This window comes from Polyodon spathula, chromosome 5, assembly GCF_017654505.1.
Source record: "Polyodon spathula isolate WHYD16114869_AA chromosome 5, ASM1765450v1, whole genome shotgun sequence".
NCBI classification, from domain to species: Eukaryota; Metazoa; Chordata; class Actinopteri; order Acipenseriformes; family Polyodontidae; genus Polyodon; species Polyodon spathula.
Window position 1 is genome coordinate 35,474,211 of NC_054538.1, and position 11,145 is coordinate 35,485,355.

An 11,145-nucleotide genomic window follows, 5' to 3' on the forward strand; every position below is an offset into this window, starting at 1 on the left:
GTAATTTCTAAACGACTGAAATTGAGTTTCAATGTTAACTGAAATTAAGTTTCAGCTATCAAACTAAAAGTTTTAACACGATATGATAGGTGATGTGGTACTAGCTTGGGATTTAAATGTATTCAGGTAGCTTTAAAGCGGTGATATTATGCACTAAACGTAAAAATAAGTCTAACAAACTGCTTTGATAGACAATTTAACCAAGCATGTTGGGAATTTTTCTGTTCTTAATGTTGTTATTGTGAGCTTTGTATTTAATTTTATTAACATATTAATTTTTTAATATGGTAGACCTAACCCAAGTCACACCTTATTTACACAGATAATTGAACTTTCAAATGAGAATTAGTTTTTATTACAAAGATCACGATAACAGTTGTTTGCCCTTTTAATCCCGTCTTAATGCCCTCTTATCCTCTGAGCTTGAACACATTCTTCACTTAGAATGTTCAGCTGTAGTCGTGCACTAACAGACCATGTCAATATACAGTTTGGGCATATTTTGTATTTGTCATCACAGCATGAACTCTGCATGCTTGTCATTAACCACTGGTTTGTTTGCTTGCTCTGCTGCTTTACATCAGGGAAGACTTTTGACCGTCAGGCCGTCATCCGGCGGTCCTTAGTTAACACTGACACTGTGGTAAGATGTCCGAAGAAAGTCAAAAGGAGAAAGACAATTACAGGGGTTCCCGACAACATCCAGATGGAACTAGGTATGGCTTATCAGTACTGTATTCTATCCCCCCACCTTCATTAGCCTCCTATAATTAATTCATTTCATTTATCAACCGTCATACAAATACAGTCTGATAGCCTCTAAAGGGGGTTGCAATAAAGCAGAGTCCATTTTTTTCTGGTCTTACACAGGGTTTGTATTAATGATATTTTCAGGGTTTGTTTATCAATTTACCACTTGAAGTTGTGTGATCAAGGGAATGTTTAATTGAGTTCATATATTATGAGAGGTTAATGGGTGGTAAAAGTCACATTAAACATTCCATTCAAAAGTGTTTTTTTTTTCTTGTTTTTTTTTTTATAACAACCCTGTATGTTGAGAAATGAAAAAAAAGGCGTCTTCAAAGGTGAGAGAGCGGGCAATAGGTACTTGTGAGCTACCCCCAATAACTTGCATGTACCACACAACAGCATATACTATACAGTATCTCATTGTTTTGTGGTGTAAAACGATCCATAGACACGCCCTGTTTGACAGGGGTGAGGGTTGGGTTCAATTGTGTTTTGTACCCCCTGGCAGATTTTTCTAGACTAGTTGTTTGCTAGCAAAGAGACAAGATTGAGTAGGTCAGTGTTAAAATGCCCAACACATTATCATGCACTAATATTGGTAAACAGTACGGTTACAACTAGGCCATTTGGGAATCCAGCTTCATAAGTTATTTCGTCATTATTCTGCGTCTCTAGTATACTGTGATGTTTCAGGCCATCTTATCATTTTCATCCTGTGTTATTCTTTGGTAATAATTTTAAAAATGCATGCCATAGTTTTCTGTATGTTACTAAATCCTCAGGGTTAAGCCATGGTTTGCATTTGTAGATCAGCACATACCCATATATTATTACAGATTGTATTATTGCATTAATTTAGTCTGGAGTGTGGGTTAGGAGGGAAGGGCATCAGCATGGGGGACAACATTGCTAGAAAATGGTGCATGTTGTTTTAAAAGCTCTTAAGTGTCAGGTATCAGACACCATTACAACATTTCTGTGGATTCCTTGCTTTGCAGCTGTTCCTCAAGCCCTGCTGGATGAGAGCCCAACTCCCACGGGCTGGTAGAATTGAGTTATCTTCATGTGTAATTTCCATCAGGAGTATATAGTGTGAAAATTACAATTTGATGGTGTTTGTACAGCTTCTGCCTAACCTTTCTGTTGTGGGTGGTGTTTTTTGTCAGCTGTTCTGTGTCTCTAAGTTGATGACTTCAGACAATTATTTGTCCTGCTTGACATCTGACTATCTAACTGCCCTGGTGACTTTGTCCCTTGGCAGTTTAAGAGCTTGGGTGACAAGGAAAGAGTTCTCATATATGTACATAGAGCTGCTACAGAACATGTTTGGAATGCAGAAAAAAACATTTTAGAAATGTAAGAACACTGTTCAGTGCCATCAAGATGTTATTTTCCATGCTCCTTAGAAATAACAACTTTTAAATTAAGTCTTTTAAAAAAAAAAGTGCACTTAAGTCAATAATTTGTTATGGTTAATATGTTTCTTTGTTGTTTTTTTATCTGATGTACTTATATAATGTAATGTGATGGTCTGTAAAATAAATCTCTTTAGTTCAAAAGAAGAAAACATATGCCACAGCTGTTGTTTATTGGCTCTTGGTAGGGTTTTCCATGGTAGGCACCTTCTGAATTAGGTTGAGCATTTGGTGGGTTGCCCATTTGCTTATCTCTTTGCAGATTTACGGATGACCAGAAAACGATGCTAATTAGGTTGTCAATAAATCACTCCTGGGATAAAAGACCAGAGGGATTTCTATCTTGTTAAAGGACTATTTAGACAATGGTATTTATATGGGGTTAACCAAGGGAGTTGAAAATACTTGTACAAATATATTTTCTCTCTCTTTGTTTTTTGCAGCTGGGCATAATGAACTCCGGGGTTACTCAATGTACATCCCAGGTCAATATTCTACTTTAGGTAGAATAGGTAGTGGGCACTCTACCTTGCGGAGATCAGAGACGAGAGATTCCAGCTGTCAGACAGAAGAAATAAAAATAGTGCAGCCATCAGTGAGACGAATTCGCGCACAGAAGGGACAAGGTATTGCTGCTCAGATGTCCCTGTCCAACTCTTCTGGGAACATGTCTACGGTCAGTGATACTGTGGGAGTCCTATGTGTTCCACAAGTTAATGGTGACCTGCGTTTCCATAGCCTGCCAAGATCTGGAGCAAGGGTGTCCTTGCAGTCAATGGAGAAACCTGATAGCGCTGTATATAAATCTGAAGAGACCTCTTGCAGTACCTTGCCTCGGCAGATCAGCAAACTTCAAGTGGATGAAAGCGTGATCCATTTGAGAAATACATCCATGACAGGAATCCTACCAAGGCCCAGGTCCCAGAAAGCAAGAAGCTTCCAAAGCGACAGAGTGACAAGCCCAGCCTGTGTGGTGTCCCCTCACGCAACTTACTCAACAAGCGTCATACCCAATGCCACTCTATCCTCATCGACAGAGGTGATAACCATTCACACCTCTCAAAGTTCAAGGAAATCAAATAACCAGACAAACCTAGCATCTGCATATGCACCAGCAAGGCCCATGAGTACTATATCCATGAGCAATGGGATTGACTTGAAGGAAGAACACGATTCTTCTTTTACCCCTGCAACAATGTCACCTCGCTGCGACTCAGCTGTGTCCTTGAGTACAGGAAATAACACAGAGACAGGATCACAGTGCAGTACTTTGGATGGAAGAAGCGACTGCAGCATGAAGGATGCAAGAAGTGATTCAAGCTACTCGGAAAGCAGTTTCCCAAGCAGGAGCACAATCCCTGCTGATCAGTGGATATATGACACACCTGAGAATGTCCTGCCTCATAAGTCTTTGACATCAAGCTGCTCCACGACGATCAATCACATTTATAGTAGCTTAGAGAGAAGTTCTAATAAAACTGACACAAGCTCCTTGTATTCCATGGACAATGATGGTTATTACACCTCCATGCATCTCGACTCTGGGCTTAAAGCCAGAAGCCAGTATGGAACCAGTGGTATGGGGAACTCGAGACACAGTATGTATGAAAGTAGAGCCCATCAAAGCCAGGATGACAGGTTGAGCATGAACAGCGATAAGTCACTGTCACGTACCATTTCTATGAAGAAGTCAAAGAAGCCACCTCTGCCCCCTTTTAGGACCGACTCCTTAAAACGTAAACCAGGGAAAAAGTCTAACTCCAATGATCCTATCTTGAACGAAACACTGATAGATACCTTTGCGCAATCGCTACAGCCCAACCCGAAGTGCAAGAGTGGGTCAACCCCACAACAGAGCCCCTCCAGTGACTATGATGACCCCTGGGTGTTGCGCTCCCGCAGCCAGAGCACAGTGAGTGCCAGCAGCAGTGGCATGTCCACCTCCGGGCCAAACATCTACTCCATTTGCCCTGTCACTCCTTCTCAGAGTGATACCAGCAGTATCAGGTCAGAGTACGCTGATGCCTGGGGATATTACATAGACTTCACTGGGGTCCAAAACGACCAGCTCAGGTCGGAAAGTGCTGATGCAGTTCCTGGGGATTATGGCGATGGTGGCAATCTCCCCAGTGGGTCAAGGGTTTTCAACCCGCAACAAGGACCAGGAACATCCGTAAAGACAAATATGGACACCTCTCCTGATAAGGTGCACAGAGTAACCTCGCCATCCAGCGGGTACTCAAGCCAATCTAATACCCCCACTGCTGGCACTCCAGTGCCAGTCTTCTTGAGGTCTATATCACCTGCAGGTGGGAAATCCAAGCCAAAAGTGCCTGAAAGGAAGTCATCCTTGTTATCATCTGTCTCCTCCTCTTCTACATCCTTGTCATCAATCACTTCTGACACACCAAGGAATCATGCTAACCCCATGAATCCACCCCCTTCATCACCTCCATTAACTCAACCTATGGCTCCTCCTGTCCCTCCTCCTCTCCCTCCTGGCCCTGTCATGGATCCTTCTCTTCCCTGTGGTCCGCCAAAGGCCCCTCCACTTCCCCCAAGCTCTACCATGGTAACTCCATTGCCTGTCTTTACTGCAACTCAACTGTTTCCTCCCCCACCTGCACCACCACTCCCACCACTACTCCCACAAGTTTCTGCAATAACCTCTCCAACTGCACCCACCGCCTCACCTCCACCCCCCTCTTCTCCCAGCTTCCCTCCTCCTCCACCGGAGGTCCTGTTGGATCTTTCCTCTACAATTGATGTTCCCCACAGTCTGCCTTCTCCACCTATTTTTCCTGTTCATATTCCTGTTACTCCCCCTCCTCCTCCTCCTCCTGCACCCCCTTTACCTGCTGTGGCTCCACCACCGGCTCCACCACTCAACCTGAAAGCCCTAAAATATGCCATTAAACCTACACATCCTCTCAGTATCTGCAACAATCAGCATCCTGCTTCCAATGATAAGGGAAAGAGGCCTACTAATCAGCCTGAATCCAGTAAGACAATGATGCCACTCATCACACCAAAAGCCCTTAAGATGGTGCAGTTGAGGTCTGTCAGGAAGCCAGAATTAATAGAAGTTGAAAAGACTACCCAAAATCATCAGGTAAAACATGAACTTATTGATTCCCAAAATCATTCATCACCGGAAAAGCCTAAATTACTGGAGCATCCAACTTCATTGCAAACTAGTTCCAAGGTAAATGGTTTGAAGAAACCACCAACAGTGGTTAAGAACTTCCAGGTAATTATTGCTAAGGATGACCAGATCTCTGAGGCAAAATTGGGTCTAGCCACTAGCAATAGCATGTCTGAAATGCCAACAATATCGAATAAGGCGGATGTCTTCTCAGGTACAACAGATGAGCTTCAGCCTTGCACTAACACAACCTCACTTCAGGAGAACGAAGCATCTCCAAGCAAAGCAGGCAACACCACCCCTCCTGAAAAGATACTGCTTGTCTTTTCAAAGAAACCCAACCTAACCCTTATTGTGCCGCCTGGGCAGACATTGTCGAGCAAATCAGAGAATCAAGACTTGACCAAAGTATGTGTAACAAAGGTCCTAAGCCCTCAGAGCAGTGTTTCAATTACTACTGGAAACAGTGAGGTGGAGAATGGCCCACTCAAGGTGCTACCGAGTGGAGAGGAGACAGATTCTGGTAGCTCCACTCCTGTAGCCAGTGACTCTCTTTCCAGTGAGAGTACTGCAGATGGCTTTTGGAAGATTCAGACCTTTCTTGTCCAGCAGGAGGAACAGACCCTTTCAGACAACAAAAATATTTTGGATGTTGATGGAGGCAGCAGCGCGTCAGGATCCATAAGCTCCAATGAAGATGAAAGTGGTAAGTTATTGATATTATTAATAGTGTTAATGTTCAGAAATTATGACGAAAGCAGTGTGCAAATAGTAATTATATCCGTTTACTTACTTTCTTTTGTTTCTGTGTAATGTATAGTTAACAAAAAAGGATAGAAAAAATGATGCACACAATGCAATATTTTGTTAAGATATCACAGCTACCAAACAGTTGTAGCAGTATTACTACCACCTGTTATATACAGAATCAAGATAAGTTTATAGGCCACTCTGATCTGTGCTTTAGAACAAAGAGACAAGTACTTTCTCAAGTACTCGTCAATTTAGTGCTGCACTGCTAAAAAAATCCACAATCCTACTGGGCAATGCCAGCTTGATTTCTATTAAACTACCGAACAGTTAAAGGGATGTGTGGAGGGTGATAATTTCTTATCTTTGCTGCGTGCTGAACTGAATCATTCCATTGTGGCCAGTGTACACTAGAAAGCTCTTACTGTTTTCTGTAATTTATTTTTATATTTTATGTATCTTACTATTTATTTAGCTTGTATCTATTGTGACTGGAACTAAAAGTTCTTTCTTTAACAAGGGTAATATAATTCATCAAGAATTGATTTTGCCTCCAGCTGAATCCGACCCTCGATGCACAACATTGTTCAGGAGCCCAAGCTAGCCTGTTTTGGAAGAATGCAAATATTCCATTCTCTTACAGTGTGTGCTGTAAGGTACCGCTGGCACTGCATGTGTGATTACCTCTAGGATCACACTTATTTTTTCTTGTATTTTCTCAGCACAGTTTCAGACCAGTGATTTGATTGCTGCAGGATTACAGCCCTCCATCCTTTTTAATTGGAAAGGGCAAATGTCCGACATGAGTGGAGGAGGAAAACTGGAGAGAAATCTGCACCAGCCAACCCAAGTGGGGCTGTTATGAGAATACAGGGGAGGGAATGGAATGAAAAATTGGGCAGAAATATGGGATAGTAAAATACTTGGGCCTTTGCCCTTAGTTTATCATTAGTATGTTTTTTTGTTGTATTTACAATACACAAACCATATCTTTCGCAGGTGAGGTTTTTGAAACAAACACAGCTAACCTATCTCCAGTATCAAGTACTTGTGGAGAAAGTTCTGAAGAGATGGTTACACCAACTAGACCCAGAACTACAGATGATCTGTTTGCAGCTATACACAGGTAACTGTCTTGCTACATTTTCTATCCTGTTTTCCACTCCTAACTGCACGTTTTGAAAAACATTCTTCTACTAGAGCGGCAGTACATCCTGAATAAAACAGTGTAAAGACCAAGCCATGCACCTAAACCCTGGTCTTTTTTCCTACTTGCATGTTAAGAACATAACAAAGTTTATAAACGAGAGGAGGCTATTTGGCCCATCTTGCTCATTTGGTTGTTAGTACCTTGTTGATCCCAGTCTCATTAAATAGATTCTTGAAAGATCTCAGGGTGTCAGCTTCAACAACATTACTGGAGAGTTGGTTCCAGACCCTCACAATTCTGTGTGTAAAAAAAGTGCCTCCTATTTTCTGTTCTGAATGCCCCTTTATCTAATCTCCATTTGTGACCTCTGGTCCTTGTTTCATTTTTCAGGTTGAAAAAGTCCAATTGGTCGACATTGTCAATATCTTTTAGAATCTTGAATGTTGAATCAGATCCCATCATATTCTTCTTTGTTCAAGACTGAACAGATTCAGTTTTTTTAGCCTGTCTGCATATGACATGCCTTTTAAGCCTGGAATAATTCTGGTCGCTCTTCTTTGAGCAGCAATATCCTTTTTGTAGCGAGGTGACCAGAACTGAACACACTATTCTAGATGAGGTCTTACTAATGCAATGTAAAGTTTTAACATTACTTCCCTTGATTTAAATTCAACAATTTTCACAATGTGTCCGAGCATCTTGTTGGCCTTTTATATAACTTTCCCACATTGTCTAGATGAAGACATTTCTGAGTCAACATAAACTCCTAGGTCTTTTTCATAGATTGTGTCTCCCAGTGTCTCCCATATGATATTTATAATGCACATTTTTATTGCCTGCGTGCAGTACCTTACACTTTTCTCTATTAAATGAAATTTGCCATGTGTCTGCCCAGTTCTGAATCTTGTCTACATAATTTTGAATGACCTTTGCTGCTGCAGCGGTGTTTGCTACTCCTCCTATTTTTGAGTCGTCTGCAAATTTAACAATTTTGCTTACTATACCAGAACCTAATCTAATTAATGTAGGAATAGCAGAGGACCTAATACTGATCACTGTGGTACACCACTGGTTACCTTGCTTCATTTTGAGGTTTCTCCTCTAATCAGTACTTTCTGTTTTGTACGTTACCATTCCCTAATCCATGTGCATGCATTTCCTTGAATCCCTACTGCGTTCAGTTTGAGAATTAATCTTTTATGCAGAGCTTTGTCAAAAGCTTTCTGGAAATCTAAATAGACCATGTCATATGCTTTGCAGTTATTCATTGTCGATGATGCATCCTCAAAAAAATCAAGCAGGTTAATTAGACATGATCTCCCTTTCCTAAAACCATGCTGACTGTCTCCCAGGATACTGTTAGCATATAGGTCATTTTTTCTTTTTGGATGTTATAGTTTCCGTAGGTTTACATATAATGGAAGTCAGGCGTTTTGATCTGTAGTTACCTGGTTTGGTTTTGTGGGAAGTGGTGGTATCATTCACCTTTCTAGAGTAACTTACTCCAACAGTTTATAGTTCATTTTGATTGTCCTTTTGCTATAGCAAGTCCCTAGATCTAATGAACAAAAGGCTTGGACCCCAACAGGTTTGTTTTAGTGTATTTTACTGTATATATTATGAAATATTTATCGCAGTTCTTTTTTTTTCAATAGCAATAAAGATGTTAATATCTTGATAGTGTAATTCAGCTTTTGAAGTATTAGTTTAGTTCTTTAAGAGAAAATCGTGATACATCGCAGTACTCTCCTAACCCTACAGTGCCAGTGTTCATTTTCTACGCTTTCAATTTTTGGTATTTCTAATTTAAAAAGGCATAAAGCATTGTTTTGGATTCAGGATAATTTAAAATGTTAACATTGTGCTGCATCAGATTGTGCCTCATGGAAGGCGTGGCTTAAAACAGGCAGTATAAAAAAAATTAGTTTGTAAATAATGTTTTTAATTCCTTTTAGAAATGCTTGCACTGTAGCAAAAGCTTAGTAACTGTGCTAGTCTCTTCCAAGAATAGTGTCTATTCAATATATCTGGATCCAAAACTATAAATAATACAGTTTACTCCCTAATGGATGCTAGAATACATTATAAATAATGCTGTTTATGAGTATTTATTTTGTTTTTATGAAGAAAACCAAACGTCTCCCCAAAAATGATTGTTTTGTTTCCAATTCCCAGATCCAAAAGGAGAGTTCTGGGGAGGAAGGACTCTGAGGAGGACCATGCGCGGAACCACTCCACATCTCCCCCTGTCACGCCCACCTGTGGGGTCCCCATCCTGGCCTCGCCACACCGTCAGACAGGCTCCATCCAGCGCAGCATACGCAAATCTGCCACCAGCAGTGACACCTTCAAGGCCCTACTGTTGAAGAAGGGCAGCCGCTCCGAGACCAGCTTCCGCATGTCTGCCACAGAGATGCTGAAAAACACAGCTCCCAAATTCCAGAGGACATGCTCAGAGTCCACTCTGGATCTCCCTGACAGCCCTAGCAGTTCCCCTGGGAAGAACAAGTCAGCCCAGGATGAATGGGTCAAGACCGAGGGGCTTCTACCCAGGAGTGCCTTCCTCTCAGGCACCAAGTACAGTCGCTCACGCACGCCTCCATCGGCTGCCAGCAGTAGGTACAATGCCCGGAACCGCATTCTCAGCAGCCCAATGACAGTCATTTGTGAGGGAGAAGGTGAACTGGCAGAATCAATTCACTCACAGTCCGCTTCCAGCTTGGGGAATGTGAATGGAATGCCCACAAGCTGGAATCAAAGCAGCCAGAACTCAGTATATACTTTGCCATTGAAAGAAGAGACTAGTCCCCAAATAGACTGCTCTGAGAATTCAGAGAAAATGTATCCCCCTGAGAACTGCAATGGCACTTGAAGGAACAAAGCAGTTAAGGGCTGGGGGACATTTAAATTTGGACATTTCTGTGAGAACTGTTGTAAGCTTGAGACTTTAAAGAGAAGCAAGCTTGCTTAGGGCCAGGACTGTCCCGCACAAAGCCTAATAGTAACTGCTTTAGAGAGGTAAGGCTCTGGGAGAAAATGAACTGTAAACAGAAGGAAGAGCTTGCCTGCAAAAATGTACTATTTTTCGTGTCTGTTTTTTAGGTTAAGGATTTCAAATGAATTGTGACTGCAATGTTTTTGTTTATTTTCATAAATTACTTTGCAGGAAATGACAGTAGGCAGAAATAGGTTGTAACTGAGCAATAGGTGGTAAAGGGGTGTACGTTTTCAGGTAGTGTCAAGTTTATATTTGTTTAGGTTGAGCTGACATGAGTGGTGCTACTGTTTGAAGAAAGTAGCCGGGCTGGAACTGAAGGCAAGCTGTTTCTTCTAGAATTTTGACAAAAGGAAAATATTGAATTACTTTATGTAAGAATGCACAAGCAAAGGTAACAAGATTGTGTTTTGTGGTTTTTTTTTTCATTGAATTGTGAGATGCACTGCAAAGCTGCTTCTTAGAATAGATGGTGCAAAATACTACATCAGCCTTATTTTTTTTTTTTAAAGAAAATATTGCTTCCCAATACTCCACCATGGAAAATGTAACCCCTTCTTCCTTCAAGTGGTGTATTTTTGTAGTGCATAAATATTTTGATAACAATGAATACTCTTGCAATAACACCTGTTGATGGCTCATCAACACAGGCCTCAAATCCGGCCTCTAATCATTTTGTAGCAATATCTAAAATGGAAAGGGTTTAAACACATATTGTAAAAGTTTTTAATGACCATTTTTTTTGGTTTCCTGTCGAGGCGTTTTTCGGTACTCCACAAAAACAATTTTGTTATAATACCGTGACGGTCTCACACTTTTGTGTAAATCCATTTTTAAACTTTTTGGAAAGATCTATTCTAAATCAAATTTTGTCTAAACGTGAGGTTCTTAAAATATTGTTTTACAAATTGTTTATATATATAGATATATATAATAATTA

General features: G+C 40.9%; 1 protein-coding gene across 3 annotated transcripts in view; it reads left to right on the forward strand.

Moving 5' to 3' along the window:
- The window catches only part of nhsl1b (NHS-like 1b), a 116,365-nt gene extending 105,438 nt beyond the window's left edge, over positions 1-10,927 (forward strand). For 2 of the 3 annotated variants that reach the window (XM_041250476.1, XM_041250478.1), the window contains exons 5-8: positions 585-716; positions 2,609-6,016; positions 7,060-7,186; positions 9,386-10,927. In XM_041250476.1, coding sequence (XP_041106410.1) covers positions 585-716; positions 2,609-6,016; positions 7,060-7,186; positions 9,386-10,082 — 4,364 coding nt within the window. In that variant the 3' untranslated portion in view covers positions 10,083-10,927. The remainder of the gene's footprint in view (positions 1-584; positions 717-2,608; positions 6,017-7,059; positions 7,187-9,385) is intronic. The other variant, XM_041250477.1, reaches the window with a different exon arrangement.
- The last annotated feature ends 218 nt before the right edge of the window (positions 10,928-11,145 follow it).